Source organism: Limanda limanda, chromosome 14, assembly GCF_963576545.1.
Source record: "Limanda limanda chromosome 14, fLimLim1.1, whole genome shotgun sequence".
NCBI classification, from domain to species: domain Eukaryota; kingdom Metazoa; phylum Chordata; class Actinopteri; order Pleuronectiformes; family Pleuronectidae; genus Limanda; species Limanda limanda.
In genome coordinates, this window is record NC_083649.1 from 16,765,547 (window position 1) to 16,785,900 (window position 20,354).

Genomic DNA, 20,354 nt, shown 5'->3' on the forward strand with positions numbered 1-20,354 from the left:
ATAATAATTTAACTTCTAAATATCTTGAATGAGAAGATGAGCTATACAGCTTGAGTCATATATTCTCTGTGGCTTTATTCTGCTTCTGAATCTTCTTCAGAGTAATGGTGACTGTCTCTTGAAATGAAAAACAGATTAATACAATACTTTCCCTCATGGCAGCAAGGGAACCCAGCATGCTTTCCATATTTGCCGCGGCCATCACTGAAGAGTTAAGGCGGCCTCGCCCCTGCGTTGCTAGGAAACATCGCATGTTTTGGGAGGCATGGCCTCATCTTCCTTTTTTTTTCTTCTGCTTTCCCATTTTTTAAATATGTCATTTCAAACACCCTTCGATTTTCTGATACAACACACGAGTACAGTGCTTCCTGGAGAAAGGAAAAAAATGCAGCCCACCCCTCAGGTGTTTAACTAAGGACAATGTGTCAATGTCAATGACACATTGTCCTTGTTCCGCTGAGCAAGCCACAGGTCTAAAGTCCAACTGTGCGGTAATACGTGACTCACTAAGTCAATAGTTAATGCAGAAGGTGGAGTAAAATCATGTCTCTCACACTGAATCTTCGATCGATCACAATTCATTAGCACTTTGAATCAATTAACTACAGAACATGAAGGAAATTCAACATACTCAAGTGTAGTGCGCGTTTCAGAGACTTGATCACTGAGCCAAACAGGAGTTTGTACTAATGATGTGACCACCAGCCCGACTCACATGATCTGAACGGATCTATATCTTTAATTTTATTAAAAAACGCAAAGTGCATGTACACATTAACTCTAATAGCGGAACAAAACAAGCAGTGTCTCTAGGAGATACCATGGAATGAGTCACATTTACTGCTGCAGCCTATCCCACCCTCTGTTTGCCCTTGTTATCGCTTCGTCATTACACCTCCCACACCCTAACATCCCTCACTGGGTTCAGTCTTCTGCTATCTTTCCAAACACATTTCCCTCCTCCGGTCACTCTCAGGCAGGACCTCCTACGAAGGAGTTGATATAAAAGTTACAGAGCCAGTTTTTTATTTATTTTACTACACCAGCTTTTCTGTCGGGCAACATGTGCACCGGAAAATGTTCCCGTTTCGTTGCGATTGCTCTGTACCCGTTGGTGCTCGTATCCATCATCTGTAACATTCTGCTGTTCTTTCCCGGCTGGGACGTCAAGTACTCCCAAGATGGATTTATCACCGAGGAGGTTAAGTACATGGGGGGACTGGTTGGAGGGGGTTTGATGGTGAGTTCTTCTTCTTCTTCTCTCCTGTCTGTTACTGATGGGTTTGACTCTGGGGTTATTTGGACAGCTGTGAATTCCTTTGTGGAGTGTTCAGTGCAGCCTCTGATAAATGTTTTTTCTCATATGCAAACCCAAAACCAATACATTCTGGCTTCATATGATCTTCAGAGTCAGAGTTTTCTCCTTCCAGATGGATTTTGTGCTGCATTATACTCACACGAGACGCATCTAAATCGGACTGAAGCAAAGTGCGGAAAGATTGAATGAATTTAGCAGCATTCTAAACATCTCTTGACATATTCTATACGATTTTGACTTTACGAGTAAGTGAGAAAGCTCAATTGTTGTGTGAGTGAAGTGAACTGAACATGTCAACTCCTCTGTGCTGTTACAGGTGCTGCTGCCAGCTCTCTACATCCACCTGACGGGGTCACAGGGTTGCTGTGCCAATCGCTGTGGGGTGAGTCAGTCAGGAGTGAAAATTAGTTGTTTGAATTAGCAATATGTATCACTCCTACTGCTGCTTATTTTAATATATAATTGAACAACATTTAAGTGTATCATTCAGGCCAGCCACACTATGTTTATGACTGCATGGTGTTGCATCACACACACACACAATTGTGAAGCGGGCAAAGCTTGTTGATTCCTTATAGTCTACGGTTAATTCTTGTGTGCAGTGACTTGTTGTTTTTCTGGCTGTTGAGAAGTTATGATAACACCAGTGTCATAGTGGTTAAAATATGACAATAGGAGCAGTGTAAATAACAAGTGAGACTTCTTCGGAAATACAATAAGAAAATCTAACAGCACGTGGAACATGTTTGTGCCTGTTTGATTTAGCTTTAGTGAGGAGAGGACTAAGCAGATACACAGCACAAATCTCCCATTTTGATAAGAGTGGGAAAATGCTGGGAGGAAGAGGAGGAGGGCGAGAATGTTGTTAATTCCAACAGAGATATTTCTGACCTTTGTTTATCATTTCACCTCCGCAGATGTTTTTATCCATCGCGTTCGCCGGAGTTGGTGTGGCCGGTGCCCTGTACAGCTTGGTCGTGGCCGGGCTCGGCCTGCAGAACGGCCCCTACTGCAAAGTCCTGCTGCTGGGTTGGTTGACACCATTTAAAAACGGGTGAGCCACCAGAGTAAGGTTCTGACGACAATGTGACGTAGATGTGAACCTTAATAAACGTTGGATTTTTTGTTTTGCCATAGGGAGAAGAGTTATCTGACTGATTCCACTGCGTGGGGATTGTGCGCAGAGCCCAAAGACATTGTTGAGTTCAACATTGGACTGTTCGCCACTCTGCTGGCCTGTGGTGCCCTGCAGCTCATTCTCTGTGCCGTCCAGATGATCAATGGGCTCTTCGGCTGCCTGTGTGGAACCTGCACCGACAAAGGGGTAAGATGAAGCTGGTGTCTCATGAGGAACAGGAAGAAACCAGACCTCTGTCAATGTGTCCAAGTTCACAGATTTCTCTATAAATCAGGTCGTTTCCATTCTAACTCTGGCTTTTCTGGTGTTTTCAATACTAACAGCAACTGTGAGTTCCTGAAAGTCAAGTGGAGCCACCTGCTGGAGGGGTGAGGATCCTTCTCCCTGGCTGCATCTGCTTAAAATGCTCGTAGAAATTGTAGTTATTTCTATGACCCTTTTTTTTATATTTTTGTGTGTTTTCCATGATTCATACACTGTTAATTTAAATAATATAGAAACTTCGAAATGTACATCAATGTATTATGGTATTTTGTGAAAATAAAGTTTCTAATCCGTTCTGATTATATGGAACATTTTTAATAAATTGGTTTAAAAAACAACCTCCGAAATTTTGTGTTGTTTCACCCAAAAATGCTTTAAAGACACATAAAAGCTAGGAAAATAAAATAAAGGACAAAGTTCATCTCTAGCAACGCATTTAATGTAGGTTATATTACAACAGCTGGATTGATCTCTATACAAATCTCTAAATTTCATCTCAAACTGTTGAAGTTTTCTACATAAAGTCCCACATTTCTCATTTAAAATTGTAGGAATATGAATGATAATTCTGAATTGGCAACTCCTAAAAGCACTGGCGGAAAAAACAGATAAAACATCTTACGCTTTGAATGCAGTGTGCAAATGACACATTACACAAGGCAGCTGAGACGCTCTCATTGACCTGTACACAACAACAAAGGTTATACAACAAAAAAGGCAAAATCTAAGAGATTTAAAAGGCAAAACACTGAGTCTCCTGATGAGTGGAGACAACAGGAGTGGAATAATAACATGGTGAAATAAAAACAGTCAAACAACAACAAGATTTCGAAATCATATGACCAGTGATATGAACATGTTTAGGCTCAACTATTAACACTTGCTGGTTGTCATTGTGGTTTATTTCAAGGTAATGGAAACTGATACGTTTTCAGTCAACACTATTTGAAAACCAAAAGCTACTTAGTGTGAAAATTAAGCAAATGTCAGCAGATGTAAAAATTTTTTTTTAACACAACGAAAACAAAACTTTGAACCTGAACCTCTGAAGCTGGAAATATGTCATGACAACATAATTTTGGCAACTTAAATGGATTAGTATACGACACTTCACTAGTTTCCTTTCAAATAAAATCTGAATGTAAATGAGCTCAAACAGGGTTTTAGGATTAACAAAAAGGTAAAGAAAGCACAACCATTCTTGGTTTCCGCTGATAATACACTGATAAACCCACAATTCCATTACTGCAAGTTGATCCTTAGTCCTGCAAACTGGACCTTTAAATAATATCTTTAAACCTATCATAGTACTTCTCATACTCAGCGAGTAAAGAGCGATTTTGAATGACTGGCAGATAAATACTTCTGTGCGAATCCGACTTTGTTGAGGTAGACATAAAACAATAAACCGGAGTTTCGACATTCCCTCGAAAAGAGGCTGGTTGATGTTTTTCAGTACATTGTGCGTGATTTCCTCATTGCACTGTAGAATTTTAGGAGTGTTAAAAAGGATATTTAGATCTAAAAATATATTAGGTTTTAAAAGATGTGAACACTAAGATATTTTCTTCAGTTAGAAAGAGATGGAGTGGGTCAGTTTTTTAGGTACGTTTAAAAAAAGTAGGAACCGGCAAAAACCACATCCTACACATTACAAGCTTCAACTGGAGTTCTGTTGAGGGCTTTGGCTCTGATACCAGTTCGTATTTTTAGTTATCAAACTGCTTCATCATGAGCTTCCGGCTGACTTCGTAACCCAGGAAAAGTGCACCGTTGGCAGGGAAGGTGCGGACCATGGTGGGGGTGAGACCAGAGTAGAGCGCCCTCACACCTAGACACGAGAAACAGCAGATGTTACAGAAACAGCAGCGTTTCCATTGAAGAATGCTTTCGCCAGATCTCAGTGAGATGAGAGAAACAAAGCGAAACTCCCCCTACCTTCACCACGAGCGATGGTCATGAAGGTTTTGAAGAACCCAGCCTGTTTGCCCGTCATGGACATGACCTGGATCCGAGATTTGACACAGTCCATAGGATAGACCACCAGCCACAGACATGCCCCCCCGAAACCCCCGCTGAACATAATTGGAGCCACACCTTCGACATACAAGGAGACAATAGTACGTTAAATGTGTGGGAGGGTGAAAACCAAATATTTACCTGGAAAAAACATGTTTTGGATGGGTAATAAACACTCAGCCCTGTTTAAGCTGTAGCATTAGTAACCATTTAAAAAAATAAGTATTTTTTTCAACAATCATCAACATGCCATAAAAATGTCTTTCTCTTTGTTTGTGAGGTGACGTTTGAGCGGAATATTCTTTAAGTACCTAAGTCGTCCTTGTCACATTTCATGTAGTCTGCGAAGGTGGTGCGGCTGAGCTCGTAGGCGCCGAAGAAGCAGAAGTACCCAGGGATCTCTCTGGCTATGGTGGTGGTCAGGCCCTGGAAGAAGCCGACCGGTCCCTCGTTCCTTATGATGGATCTCACCACAGACCAGACTGTGCTTTAACAGAGGAGAGGAGAGTAGGGACTGGTCAACGCACAAGCCACATATAGTTATTTGGAGATTAATACGTTTTCCCAAAAAACATCACACAAGTTATTACATTAATAAGATACTATATAATATATACTTAATATACATAATATACAAATATACAAGAAAAAATGTACCAAATAACCATGGTAAAAGTTGTGAGATGGAGATGAACAGTGAATGTGAAATAGATGTTTTAATCTGTATGTGTCCAAAATATGACTTTTAGGACTTTTTAAATGTCAGCATTTTTTTTTATTTCAGCTCTTAAACATTAAATTGCAGTATATACATCTTTTATTTAATCTCAGAACTACATTCAATTTAAATTGGTACAATATCATATTAGCTGTATACTTTTTTTGGCATAACTTCAGATACTAATTAAGACAATATGCAACCCCAAAAAAAGCATGTAAGACTTAATAACTAACAAAATTATATTTAAACACCACTTACTTCTGGCTTTTAGCTATCTTTCCTGACGCCTCCATTTCATACATGGCTTGCAGCCGACACTTAACCAGCTCAGTGGGGCAGAGAACTAGCGAGGAGAAGATGGATGCTATTGAGCCAGCACAGGCTTTCTGCACATCACTAACCGAGAGGGGAGGTTAAAGAGAAAGACGTTGATTCATTGATATTTAATAACAACAAGTGCAAACAAGAGTGACGGCCTGGTTACTGTGGCTCTACCTCAGCGCAGCTTTACTGTCCAGTCCGGCCGTGAAGCGGATGACCTGCTGGCAGAAGCCATAGCTCATGAAGAGCACGGAGTTCTCTGCGATGTTGGCCATCAGTGCCGGCGTGGTGCCCTGGTAGAAACCACGAAGACCCACTTGTTTGTAGGTGGACGTGATGCAGTGGACGAAACCCCGATACATCGTAGGGAAGGTCTGCATCTTGACCTTTGCCGTGTCCAGGGGCTGCCCACTGAAGACACACGCAGCTCCCCCTTAGATAGAAAACAGGCCACCCTTAAACAATAGAACAGCTGTGACACAAACTGCAGGAATCAGTGTGTGTGCTGTGGAGCGAGACAACAATCGCGGAGGGCTTTACACAGGGTTGTGCTTCAATGAGCAGTAATAACACTCAATAGAAATCCAGAGAGAAACAAGCCGGAAAAAAGACAGGAGTCATCAAAACGTATCAGACAAAGCCACTGAGTGGATCAGTCAAGCTGCAGACGAGCAGGGTGATTAGTTCCTAGAGATTGAATACTGTTATAACACTGTGATTGTGTTTGAGACAGAGTAACTGTAGTTACCTACGGCTCCTGCAGAGAGATCAATGAAGGCCTGGACTGCCGGGTGGGGGGCCATGGTGTCAGAGAGGTTGTCAGAAGAGGTTTCTCTTTCAATCAACTACCTAGTAAAGAGAATACACACATTACACACACAGCTCACCTCCTCACTCCACTCACATTATAACACCACTGCATCTTATCAGAGCAGTACTGTACTCATTTGTTTTATTCAAATACTCCTGAGACACACATTATTATGTATAGATTATAAAGTTAACTGCAATGAAGACACAATGAGAGCCTGACCTATATATTGGTGACCCGCTGATATGAGCCTTTCACAGACAAATCAGCATTTGTTTGACGATATGCGAGGATATGAAAACCTATATTTGACTCAATAAACAAAACAGAAAAGATGTGCTTTTGGGATATTTTGTAAGAAAAAACTGTTTTTAATTTCTTTATTCTAGTTCTATGTATATGGTTGTATTGTGTTTTCTTCTAGAACGCTTTGGAACTCGGAACTTGAAACTAATCATCTGTCAACTTATTTTTGCCAAATAGCTTCTACATGATTGTTCTCAGCTTATGTTTCTTTTACCCTTTCTTTGGCCATTAATTCTAAATTATGTGACAGTATTTAGTTCACATTGACTGATCTTCACAAAAATCGATACACAGCTGCATCATGACCAGACAAACAAAAAAGTCTCAAGAGCCATTATGAAAAACCCAACAGAAAGCTCACCACTTGGCATTTAGTGGCCATTTTTTCGAATTTTTACTTTGACAAACTTGTCCAAGGGCTTTAATCAGATCAACATCAGTGACAGTGTCTAGGACAGGTCGTAGATCAAAGGAATCTTTAATCTCTTTCAAAGGGGACATCTCTCTCTCTCTCTTTCTCTCTCTCAGAATTGGGACATTTCCTCAACCGTTTAAACATTGATGTACGGCGAAGTTTCATCCTTCGCCAAAGGAGACAATGTTGTCATAACTCCACTGTGCATTGTCCTATCACCACCAAACTTCTGTGTCATGATCAGAGTCCAAGCCTGAACAGCTTCATGTGTCAATAAAACAGGAAGTACTTTGTAATCCACTCTGCATTATCCAACCGGCTCTGAACTACTGACCTATGATCCCAATCCTGAACTGAACAGCTCCATGTATTAATATTAGTGCATGGTCATAGCGCCAACTACTGATCAGTGTGAAAATTAAGTTGTAACATGTCCAATTGACACAAAGTTGCTCGCGCTACTACATCTATAGTTATTAAAATAATATTTACGGTTAAACTGTAAAATATCGAGCCTCAATAACATTTCTTTGTCATAAAAGTACTGGGTCAGGTATTGACATCTCAGGAATCACTCCCATTATACATATTAGATGATATGTTAGTATCAGAATTTGTTTTTACCCCTACATTTGGCATCAGAGGTTTAAACAAGATACTGTTCCCATGAAGTGGAAACAGTGACGGAAACAGAACGAGCTTATTGACATGTGAGGGCACAGGCAACGAGCAACCGCTTAGATATTTTGACACTGCCTATATTAGATGAAGCAATATGGGTTTCACTGTGTTCTCTCAGCCTTTTGAAGAGGTCATACAGGGCAAATCACAATGTCACCCAATCTAAAAACACTCTTTACACACATACGATTGTGTAAATCTGAGAGGTTTCTCCTACACTAAACGTAAAGCTCCGTGTGTCTGGTGAACAGGACCGTGCAGAGCTCCTGTCCCTGCTGAAGTAACAGAGGTGCTCTGTGACAGCCTGGACACACGATCCTCCATCTTAAAGCTTCTCTACCACCACGGGGTGACGATCACTTCCCTACTTATCTACACACACTATCCACTGTTTTACTATCAAACCAGATCGGGACAGTGTGACACGTGTGAGCCTCCACTGTTATCTGGCTAATGAGGGGACAAGGTCAAGCAGCGTTTCCTCTGAAGAGGCTAAGACATGTAGCATGCTAACAGCGCCCATGGGTGAAGGAGGGAAGCCTCTGGAAAGTTGCTGGTTTCTTCAGAAAGCACCGTTAGCTGCTGGGTGTATGAAGGCTAAACAGGTGGTGTTAAAGTTAGCTAACAGACCTTTTGTTCGGAGCATCAGAGACACGTCACACACCAGGCTGCTGCTGCTGCTGCTGAGGGGGGGCGATGCTAACCACGGCTGGCTGCATGCTCACCGACCACCCACTGAATAGAAGTCACTGACGCGGCTGCAGTACAGACACAACCGGTTGACCTGACCGTGCTTTCTCACGTCCAGCATCAGCAGCCCCCGGCTCCTCTCCCTCGATGATGGGGTCCGGCCGCCTGTGATTGGACGAAAGGAGGCGAGAAGAGGAGGTGGTTGCTTGCTGTTGCGTGAGAGGAGAGGAGAAGAGAAGAGTGAGGTGTCACTCTGCGTGAAACTCCAGGCACCAAACCCACCTTCGCGTTACGAGTCTTTCTGATACTCGAATGATCATTTCCATACAATAGACTTGTGCGACACACGTTTATGATAAATATCGATTATAATGAAGTCAATATATTAATTTGTATGTGTTTATCGTTAGTTGTTTATCATGGTTGTCTTTAATATTGTTGTACATTTTCCCTCGATTATGTTTTTGTTGTAGTAGTTGTGTTAAATGTAAGATACCGTTATTTCTTCTTTGGGTTTTATTTACTCTTCGACAGAGTAATGTAAATGTTCATATGTTCAGATATTGCAACTGAATCATCTTTTCAATTTAGGATCTATGTTGAAGCTTCCGGTTTGCGAGGGCTGCATTGTTTATTTTAAAACTTGAAATGTACAAATATCAAGGCATTGGAATCCTGACAAATTAATCCAGACAACGAGGCACATTATGCACAATGAAAAAACGTAATAAAAACAATAAAATCGTAGGAAAAAAGCTACGTTTTCGGTATTCAGGTTTAACTGGGGATCATGGCAACTGGTGATTTGTTGTCTTTATTCCAGATGTTGTCGGTCGGTGGCAGACTCGGTCGCGGATTCGTAATTTTCCCAAATTGCCTGTGTCTGTAATGCGGGGATACACTGAAGGTGTCGTTGAATTAAACATCAAACAAAAACCCATCACGAGTTAATGTAATTTCTCCGTGTCAACATCACGTTTAGACAACTACGTAAATCATATGGAGACTGATCCTGTGAGTAGACACCGCAAAAGCTTTTTAACACATACGATTTATATTGTTTTCTCAACGTGATGCTGACACGGACACATTACACTTCATACACAGGCGCTTTGTGAAAATGACGAATCTGCGACCGGGTCTGCAACTGACATGCAACATCTGGAATGCAGCTTATAGGTGCATTACCGCCACCTACTGGACTAAATTGCGAAATGGATTGGCAGAAGAGAGAGAGAGTAGGGTGTGACATGCTGGAGCAGATACCATCTTTACCCTGGTGCAGAGGTTTGTCCAGACTTCCTACCGATGTAGAACTTCCTCCTGCAACTCCAGGGGTTCTTGCAGGTCTCGTGTCTCTGCACTGATCAGCTTGTAAAGACCTTCACAGTTTTGGCGTGTGTCAATGAGCAAGATGTCGAAGGCGCCTCGACTCGTGTAATGAAGAGAATGTGAACCATGAGGCTGACAAAGGTCAAAACAGCTGATCAATGAAAGGCTTTTTCCTCTCACGCTTTTAATACCGCCTCTCCTGCTGTTTATATCCACTACATTATCAACAATCCATGGAGTTCTGATATAAGTTGGAATGGACCAACCAAAATTTGTTTTGTTCCCAAATGAAGTTGTTAAATCTTTCTTTTACCAACTTTTCAAACTCGTTTTTATTTGCTCTCTTCGATCCAACAAACAAAATGTCCATAACTATTGTTATTTTTGAGATCATGATTTGTTTCATAAAGTTTTATGACACAGCATTAGAGCACAAATACAAACAAAATGTTACAGATAGGGTAAAACAAGATCAAATAAATAATTAAAGACATATTTAGTATTGTTTGCCTATAACTTTTAATTCTAACTCGTAAAGCACCTGCTGCTGTTTTTGAATGGTTCCATATATGAATAAAGTTTATATTTATTATTATATTTATGAATTCTATTTTGTTTCTATGCTGTTTGCATGAAAAGAGAAGGCCACAATAATGAAAATGTGTTTGTGCTCTTTGAAATCGATCAAATGTAGACGGATGAAAAAGCTTTTAGTTTACTGATTAGGGCAGAGCGGGCTAAAATGTTATCAATATAAAGATGTTAGTGTCAGTGGATGTTGACAGTTATCACAGTAAAAGTTTAAAGACCTATTTTTGCTCCTGAGTGAAGGTTGTTGTTTTAAACTCTTCTTTAAAGGTCCAGTGTGTCAGATTTAGGTGAAATAGATCTATTGGCTGGAATTGAATATAAAATAATCCTAGTGATGTTTTCATTAGTGTGTTATAATCTAAATTGTATTAATTGTGTTTTTTCTTTAACCTAGAATGGGTGCTTTATATTTAAACACTTTCTATTTACATCAGGAGCAGGTCCTCTCTATGGAGGCCGCCATGTTTTTTTTTTTTTTTACAGTAAACCAAAATGGACAAATTAAACACTTTTTGAGTTTTTATGACAACTGAAGGCTATAGGTTCTCTATCATGTTTGGAAGGGAAGGGTGAGGGGCATTCAGCTGCAACATGCAACTTCCCCACTAGATGTCACTAAATTCTACACACTGAACAGATAATGATAAAAACTTCATAAACAGTAAAACATTCTACAAATTTGAGGTAGACCAATTATGTGTTATATCTCAATTGTCTCCGCAATATATATATATACATTTATATATATATATAACTGTTGTTATTTAGTTATAGATTAAATTAGAATTATACTGCAATAATATTGTTTTATCACCCAGCCCTAATTGATAGATAACTGCAAATACTTTAGCAATAGCAAGTTGACCAGGCCTTTATTCCCGTGTTCACCTTTACGTTTGTGATTAAACCTACAATATAATAAAGGCCCTCTGCTGTTTTTCACCTGTGAACTGAAATGCTGCCAAAATACCATCTGTTTAAACAGAGTAGCTGGGGATTTAACACGTGCACCCTCTGTCCACAGGCTTATCCTTACACTCAGACCAGCGCTGGCTTACAGCGGTCTAGACTCAGTTGACTTCACGTTTAACACCTCACCACCTCAAATTTATAAGTTCAACAGACACACAGTCAATAAAAGACTCAGATTGTCCTCTTTTTCATATCAGTTTTCCTTTTATCAAAAAACAAACAAAAACATTGACGTTGTCTACATCACAGACAAGAATCATCAATATTCTGTGTTAAACCATTTTTGCCATGAACAGAATGAACCCCATGCCCGTCCCTCCCCTGGAGCTAACTCCTCTATACACAGTATACTTTACATCCCGATAGTTCCTGTTCAGTCTTTTTACATTTTACATCATTATCAAAGTATTAATAGCTTTAAAATACATCTTTCCATTGTAGTTATAATAGCTATCCTGATTGTACATACAGTATCATTTCCCACAGTTAGAACCTGTTGAGCAAATTTACGTGCCTCGCTTTCAACGATGCATTTACAAAATATTCTGAGGAGCCGACGCGAGTCTCTCTCTGTGTCATCAAACCGAAATGCTCGGCAGGATTCTGATGATTCGTAAAGCGAGAAGCATTTTCCTGCGTGCCATGAGGATGGAAACGCATGCAGAGAGCTTCACGCTGATAAAGTAGTTTTGAATACACAACACATCTGAATGATATTTACCCCCCCAAGAAACTCCACAGCTTTGATTTGGTGCCTTCCTCCCTGTGTGGCGTCAGTAATATGCTGAACCCGTCTCAGACTCTCCAAAGGGGCTTTAGGACCAACTGTTACGTCTGCTCGGACTTGAGATTATGAGGTACAGTCAGAGAATCTCGGTAATCCCCAATTAGAAGAGCTACAGTGACGGAATAACAAAGAGATTATAAAAGATCACTTTAACAAAAGAGTCCAAGAATCAGAAAAGTGGAACCAGTCCACGTATTTGTATGGATTTGTTATACAAGAGTTTGGAAACAAGGCTCTCAGTACTGAGCACAAACTGTTGGCAGTAGTGGGCTGTGCTCGAACACTATACATTTTTGCTTCGTAAGATTAAAAACAGTGACGTATAAGCGCCTGACAAAATGTGTTTGTGTTGGTTTGTGTCAGCACTCCTCAGTCCTGCATGGTCACAGACTGTATATGTAAAAACTTTGGCACCAGAAACACGTCCTGTACATGGGAGATGTTGGCCGGGTGTCGGGCACATCTCTCCGTCTGAATACTAAAGAAGCGTGTGGAAGACTTGGTTTCTCCGGGAGCTGGTATGACGGAAACGTAACTGAATCATGACACCAGTAATCACAGCCAGGCACTTTCAGATGTGAGTCGAGGGATGGGTCAGTCACAGAGTAACCTCCGGACTGAGCAGAGTAAATATCTTTTTTTTCTTCTTTTTTTTTACCTTCAGGGTTCAAACGCTCAAATTGGTTTTCACTTGTAACAGCATGCAGGCGAGTTGAGCATCTAATATGCATCTGCAACCGGGTTCAGAATGATTTGACCGGTGGACCAGAAAACAGAAAATTCTAATCTAAATGTGGGAAAAGCTACCGGTGTGAAAAACACATCAAGAAAGCCTTCTATCTTTGTACCCTGTATACACGCAGCCAGAGCCCTGGACTGGAGAGTTCGGTCACAGCGATTCGTGAAAACGTTTGGCACCAAAACAACATCCAGTAGACATTTTCTTTTTTCATATCCGCTAGCAACACGTGTTGATTCACAAATGTCCACCAGCGGCTCTGGATACAGTACGCAACCAGTCTTAAACCATAAGTAACACACCCTCAAGAAAAAACACTGCTTGCTTAAAGAACAGTTTGACCTTTAACAACTCACACTTCGGCCCAGAGGCAAATGAAATCTGACTGAGTTTGAGTGTCTACTCTTTGCAAATGATCTGTACCTCCACCAAGGAGGTTGTGTCTCCTCGTCTGTGTTTGTTTAATAATGAGCAGGAAGACACAAAGTCTACAGGACGGATTTCCACGAAACTTAATGGAAGGATGACGTATGGGTCAGGAAAGAACCCATTACATTTTGGTGTGGATCCCCCCCCAAACTCCCCAGTTTGTTTAGGGAAAAAGTCATGGATCTTGATGTAGAAAATCAGGCACATTTAGGGAACTGAAATTTGGTGCAGCTTGATTACTTTAAGCGAACTGTTGGCCCTTGTTAGAGTTCAGCACTATGACGCCATTCTAGTTTGTTTGTGTTTAAATCTGCAGGATTACGCAAAGACTACTCAATCGATTTCCTTTTTTATGGAGGGCTGGAACATTAATCAAGGATGAACCAATTTAATTTTGGTGCAGATCAGGATCATTTTCTTTAACATTATGAGAAAGGGGTTTTCGGCATTTTCCTTGATTACTCAGAGAATAATTTATGAATCAGACATGTTCAGGGGACTGATATTTACTAGTATTCGTAATTTGGTGCAGATCAAACAAAGATTTCAGATCTAGTGGTTTCATGAGGAGACTGTGGGGCCTTGGCGGAGGTGTACGCTCTCTGATACTAACAGTATACCTCTGAATTGTTGTTAGACTTTCTGGTTTTTGGCAATTTGTTTAGTAATAAGTGTGAGCTGGAGTGACACTGGCTCATAGTTTAAAGCAAGTCCTATGTGTGAGTGAAGGGAGAAAAATAAAGTCAGAGAGAGAAATAGAACTATTCACTCCTCCTGAGAACTGAATCCACTTCTTGTCATCATTCACATCTAAATAATAAGAGCAACACATGAGTGTGTTAATGCTGTTTTAGCCCAGATAAGCACTGAGGAGTCGATATTTCTTCCGGGTTCAAAATATCCTGCAAACCTCAAAAAATGTATGCAAACCTTAGATTTTTTGTCGAATACTAGGTAAGATCCTGTTTTGACTGTATTGGTTCTTGTACTTGCTCTAAAAATAGGGAAAGTTAAACTGCAGGAAGTCCTTGAAAAACTCAATTTAAAATCTGTACAATGTAGAATTCATCATTTTTTTTCTTTGCTTTGTTTTTTCTTCTTTTTTTTAAAGATTTATAATATTATTTGTTTTATTGGCTGGCCAAACCTCAGCTTGATAGAGCCAGACAGAAGAGTGAGGGAGTGCTTACATTGTGGCTGATGTGTTAGGCACTGCAAAAAATAATGAGATTTTTTTTTCTGTTTCTGATAAGTAAGGCAATTTGATCATGGTTGACTGATAGCAGTAGAAGTTGCAGTCTGTCTTCTGAAAAGTTTGAACGTATGCAGGATTTAGACTCGAGAGAGAAACAACACTCCTTTTGTATTCATTTTCACAACCCATTTTAAGATTACCTGTGTAAAAACAGCTACAATCAAAAATGAGGCACTTTATAAAAGAGTATATAGTTATCTAGGCTATATAGTATTAATCATTATATGTATACTGTTTACCTTATATACCATTGTAATGTGTCACTTTATATCAGAGTTGGGTTCACTGTTGTGCAACTGAGGAAGACAACCTGCAGTATGCAATAGAGTTTCTGTCCATCTACTTGTGTACTATAGTATAAACTATAGCATCATATACAGTTAGAATAGAATAGAAAAGCACAGTTGCCAAAAAAGTATTTACACTGCGACACACTTCTTCAAAATACTGTATATAATCTAGTTTCGTATTACTAGAAATTGTGTGTAGCTTCATAAGTGGAGTGGGGTTTTAGACTAAAATCCAACTGACTACTCAGACTGGACCTTCTCACTTCCTCCTCGTGTGACATGACAGGACATTAGTTTAGTTGCATAACTGAAGCTGGATGTGTAAAATCCTGTATATCCTCTATGTATGCACATCTGGAGATTCAGGGAAAAAACTCAACTCTATGTGAAAAACACAGAATTACAGCATAACTATTGTTTAAAGTTGCAGCTCTGGGCAGAACAATGTTATGTTAAGGATGTAAAATGGCCTCTATTTAGATCTATTTGTGCAAAACGCAGCCGACATACTTCTAACTAATATCAGGAAGAGAGGCAGCATCTCACAATTGCATCCCTGCACCGGTCGAATTTAAGATTCAGTGTATGCGTCTTGTATTTCTTTGTTTTTAAAGCTTTAAATGACCTGAAGCCCCCCAGTTCACCTCGGAGCTTCTCTGACCCCTTTCTGCTCCTAGAGCCCTCAGATCCTCTGACCAGCTGCTCCTGTCAGTCGCTTGGTCCAGGCTACAGGCTAAAGGTGACCTCGCGTTTACTGTAGCTGCCCCCAAACTCTCAAACAAATAATAAATGTTGCTCTTCCATTAAAGAATTAAAAGTCCAGCCTAAAACGCCCATATTTTGTGAGGCTTGTACTTGTCTTTAAGTCTTTTTATTAACTTTTAAAAATTGAATTAAATTGAATTCTCTCTGTGTTTATATCGTACAGCCCTTTGTTCGACGCTGGTTGGTAAAAATGTCTTTTATAACATGACTTAAAAATAATTTATGACCTGAAAATTGAAACCTAACTTTTGCATAAGGTTTTGGGGATTTTCGTCATTAACCTTCTATATGAATATAAACGGGAAACTATATCGCCATTGAATTCATGTCATTAAATTGTACCTCAGACATTAAGCACACTTTGAAATCCTTCAGCAGCACAGTCAAAGTGGTCAAGAAGTATAAAGGCTTTTTTGGGCAACTATATGCAACATATTAAATATGTTTACAGTGACAGAGCGTGTGTGAGTGTATGAAACCTCTCTTCTTATTTGGAGTAAAAGTGACACCTGATGAGCATTTGACTTTAAAAATAGACAAAGGATAAAGCGGCATAAATGCTACCTGCCATTTTGAGCGTTGAGTTAAATGATATGAAAGAAAATACCTCATGCACTTATAACAAATGAAAATATGAAATAAAAAATTCACAGATGGACTTTAGCTATGTGATTTATGATTATTCCCTCTGCCGAGGAGGTTAATTGTTGATCTGAAATAATTTTATCGAAATATGTTGTATGGGCCAAGAAAGAACCCATTAACTTTTAGAGCAGGATCAATTTAGGAGGAAGATTCTGGATTTCTTCCCACATTTTTATGAATTTATCAGGAACTAATGCAGAGATCATGGAGAAAATACTTATGTAACTTATATCAACGAGTTTGTGAAATGTGGTGCAGCATGATTGGATTTAAGGAATGGGACTGTTGGGCCTTGGTGGAGGTATGTGCTCTACTCAGTGCCATAGAGCGCATAGCTCCACATACTCAGGGCTGCTATGATCAGCGTAATGAGACCACCTGAGAACTCGCACAATTACATATTTGACTGTCATCCTCTATCTATTGAAATTAAATGATGATCAAATGTCACTTTTGTTCAAGACAAGGCTAAAAACACCTTTCCGTTACCGTGTGTGTGTGTGTGTGTGTGTGTGTGTGTGTGTGTGTGTGTGTGTGTGTGTGTGTGTGTGTTTGGCACACATTTGGTTGACAGAAAACCGCAGACAGGATGGGGATGTGTTTTCCATGGTTTCAGTGTTCGTGAGCGTGTCACAGCGGCGGCGTCTCACTCATATCCAGGACGATGATGATCAACAATCTAGAAGGAGAAAAAAAAAGCAATTAGGATCATACATTTAGGTTTTTCAAAGTGTTAATTTTTTTTTCTTTGCTGAAGTTATGATTGTAGATTTTGATATCTGGAGCTCCTGCTGAATGTTTGGGTAAATATCACATGACTCTTCATATCTCTCTAGAAGCATTTGCTCTTTTCAGTCTCATGCACTGAATTGTTGCAGACGTCAATATTATGTGTGTTGTCTTATCACTTCCAGGGATTCTGAACTTTCTTCTCTTTAACGATCCCCTGACACAACACAAAGAGCTCAGTGCAACTCCAGTACTGATCACGTCAGCAAAATAAAGACGAGGCAGCGAGCGAACATCAGAGCCTCGTAATTGTCAGTTTGCGATTACTGAGTTTTTTCCTCTTTTTTTGGTCTCATGTGGTTTACAGAGGAGCGTGATTACCTTTTAAAGAATAACCTCGTGTACAACCTCATTTATCTTGTGTAAATCAGACGAGAGTGCCGATATATCAACACGGCTGTCTCTGAGACAGTGCGACCACTCGCTCCAATCACTCTCACGGTGCTTTCACAAATGCACCCAAGTCAAGAGAGTTTCCTGTAATGTTCTGCAAATTCAGTCAGTTGCTTCAGGCCTTTTCCTGCTTGCTCCTCGGTAAAACATCTGCAAATACTTCCTGTTAATACTGTAACATTCCCTTTATATTTCTACTGTTCAGATCTTATTTATTTACATTTTCACTTAAATATGCACAATACTCTGCACTTTTACTGCCTTTTTTGCGCTTCTGGTTAGACGCTAAACGGCATTTTGTTGTATATGTACCTGTACTGTGCAATGACAATAAAGTTGAATCTAATCTAATCTAATCTAAAAATGTCCAAGTGAGCCCATGAAAGAATGCAGCAGGAAAATGTCAGAAATTTCCCTGGGAGTGAGTGGGCGTGTTGTTCTAAGCAAGAAAAATAGGATAGATATCAACTGGGAAAGACAACGAGATTCGAGAGCTTTGGACTATGTGGGCAGACACCGGTGTTGATTAGCCCCCTGCGTGCTCTACACAGGCACCCCCCCCCCCCCCCCCCTCGCCTTCCGGATATTCTCCTGCTGTTGTGAACACGTCTGTCGGGGACAATCTCCTGCCGACTTCTTCATATGTGAAAGGTAAACTCACTAGTTCACAGCCTCAGAGTCATGCTCTGCAACTACAACGCTGCATCATATTTACATCATTAAAAGGCAGAGTAAACTGAAACACCTCTCAATAACACAATATGGTTCAACAGCTGCAAAAAGCACGTCCCCAAAATGACCACATAGTTGAGTCAACACCTTTTTAATATAGTTCCAATAAAAACCGAACATTAAACCTTCATGCTCCAGGATTTACTGCAGGGCTGTTTTATTAGACTGCATTCGTTTTAGCAAGGTGTGCTGAATAATAAAGCTGAGTGCACCTTCCCTTTGTCAACTTGTGTTGAGACTGTATTCATCCATCCATCCATCCATCCATCCATTATCTATACTGCTCATCCTGTGAGTGTTGTTGGGGAGGCTGGAACCAATCCCAGTGGACATGAGGCGAGAAGACAGCGTGAACCATGGACTGGTCGCTGAATTCATTATTACATTTCCTGCTGTTTTAAAGAAAGATGATTGCTGCAGACAGCCAGCTCTTATTCTCTGAAGTGTTTATGAAGTTTCTCTGTGTTAGAACAAATGTTCTCCACTGATAACTGCTCACATTAGTCTAAATGGCTCAAGTAAAGCTCATTCATTATTTGACATTAATAAACTAATAAGTGTTTTGTGTTTATGCCTGATTTTAACCTTGGTTTTACTTTAATTATTCGTTGAGTTTGTTTATGATATTATTGAAAGGTGCACTCGGTTGACTCAAAAGAAGCCATTATAAAAGAATTATTATTATTTACAAACGCTGGATACATCACTGAATCAGATAAAATAACTTTCAGTGTGGCTAGAGTCAAAGAGCCAAAGATCCAGCTACGTTTAAATGAACACATTGATTCCATAACACAGAATACACGCAGACCTCTTAATCTAATTCTGATATTTTAGTAAACATTGAAATTTGACATCATTTTAGAATCTTAAGCACAACCACCATCTTGTCGATTTGCAGCCTTTCAAATATGAGTCCCTCTATTATAATAATGCTGCAGATAAACACTGAAGCTAAGAGGAAGGAAAACATTCAATCAAAAATCTCAGTGTGAACATTTGATGAAAAATTGATTACAGAATATTAATATGGCCTTTTCCCCTTGCTATTCACATTAAATGCATACATGGACTACCCCCCGATTAAAATAATAAGGCAATCATGATGATTATGCATGTGCACGTAAAGACCGGAAAGCATTAGATGAATCAATCATGCAAATGTCGTAGGTGCTTCGAATTAATAAGCTGCATGAGTTGTTTGTTCCATTGAGTCCTCTGATTAATATTCATGGTTACCTGTATGTTAACAATTTAAGATACTGCCTATAGTGTGGCTTTTAATTCTCCACATGTAAAAAGCAAAGGATTGCGTATGCATTTCCATCAAAATGTGCTACAGCTACCCACATTAACAACTGTCATCAGTGCAGTGTGAGGGGAAACCTCAGAGCTGCCGTGTGAAATCCAGCAGCCGACAGCGCGCCCACACATACAACATAAACACCTGGCCCATATTTCTCCATTTATGTAAAATGGCTCATTACCAGCAGACAAATCAATTGGCTTTGCTCTCTGAACACCCACTTGTGATAATAAGAGACTCTGCAGACAACCCACTGCCTGGAAAGTGTGGCGCTGCCCACCAGCTCGAAGCGAAGGTACACGTCAGTAGAGGATGAGAGAGGGGAGGAGTGACTAAGAGCCAGACAGAGTTCTGTCTGTGGATTATGCACATCACATCTAAAGTTTACCCCCAGCTCCACAAATATTACCAGGAATTATAATGGTTTTCCTTTCACCCATTTCCAATTATTTCTTTCACTTGTTGTCTTAACGGTTCATTGATCAAGGAATTAACTGTTTGCTCCATGAAATGTGGAAAATAATGAAAAATGCCCTTTTTAATGAGACCATCACTTCAACATTACAATTGACAAATCATCACATTTAAAAGACTAAAAAGAGATTGCACGAAATATGTATGAAATAATGTATTGATTATCAAAAT

General features: G+C 39.9%; 2 protein-coding genes across 2 annotated transcripts; one reads left to right on the forward strand and one right to left on the reverse strand.

Annotated features, from left to right (window-relative positions):
• Positions 1 to 905: 905 nt before the first annotated feature.
• LOC133019233 (transmembrane 4 L6 family member 1-like) lies at positions 906 to 3,058 on the forward strand. The gene is made up of 5 exons (XM_061085635.1): positions 906 to 1,240; positions 1,635 to 1,700; positions 2,236 to 2,372; positions 2,456 to 2,642; positions 2,780 to 3,058. Exons 1-5 carry the CDS (start codon positions 1,064 to 1,066, stop codon positions 2,786 to 2,788), a joined length of 576 nt encoding a protein of 191 aa, XP_060941618.1. The 5' UTR covers positions 906 to 1,063; the 3' UTR covers positions 2,789 to 3,058.
• An 85-nt stretch (positions 3,059 to 3,143) lies between these two features.
• slc25a15b (solute carrier family 25 member 15b) lies at positions 3,144 to 8,712 on the reverse strand. Its single transcript, XM_061086084.1, has 7 exons — positions 8,625 to 8,712; positions 6,530 to 6,630; positions 5,956 to 6,214; positions 5,719 to 5,856; positions 5,051 to 5,226; positions 4,659 to 4,817; positions 3,144 to 4,551 (listed from the first exon to the last, which is right to left on the reverse strand). The coding sequence occupies exons 2-7, from the start codon at positions 6,582 to 6,584 to the stop codon at positions 4,430 to 4,432; spliced, it is 909 nt and encodes a 302-aa protein (XP_060942067.1). The 5' UTR covers positions 6,585 to 6,630; positions 8,625 to 8,712; the 3' UTR covers positions 3,144 to 4,429.
• Between the last annotated feature and the right edge of the window lie 11,642 nt (positions 8,713 to 20,354).

Bases quoted from the DNA above. Each gene is read 5' to 3' on its own strand.
- slc25a15b (XM_061086084.1), bottom strand. From the start codon at position 6,584: ATGGCCCCCCACCCGGCAGTCCAGGCCTTCATTGATCTCTCTGCAGGA. The intron at 6,215-6,529 runs GTAACTACAGTT...TTTCTATCTAAG, and splicing joins TCTCTCTGCAGGAGCCGTAG to GGGGAGCTGCGTGTGTCTTC. The intron at 4,552-4,658 runs GTAGGGGGAGTT...TCTCGTGTCTAG, and splicing joins GACCATCGCTCGTGGTGAAG to GTGTGAGGGCGCTCTACTCT.
- LOC133019233 (XM_061085635.1), top strand. From the start codon at position 1,064: ATGTGCACCGGAAAATGTTCCCGTTTCGTTGCGATTGCTCTGTACCCG. The intron at 1,701-2,235 runs GTGAGTCAGTCA...TCACCTCCGCAG, and splicing joins GCTGTGCCAATCGCTGTGGG to ATGTTTTTATCCATCGCGTT. The intron at 2,373-2,455 runs GTGAGCCACCAG...GTTTTGCCATAG, and splicing joins TTGACACCATTTAAAAACGG to GGAGAAGAGTTATCTGACTG.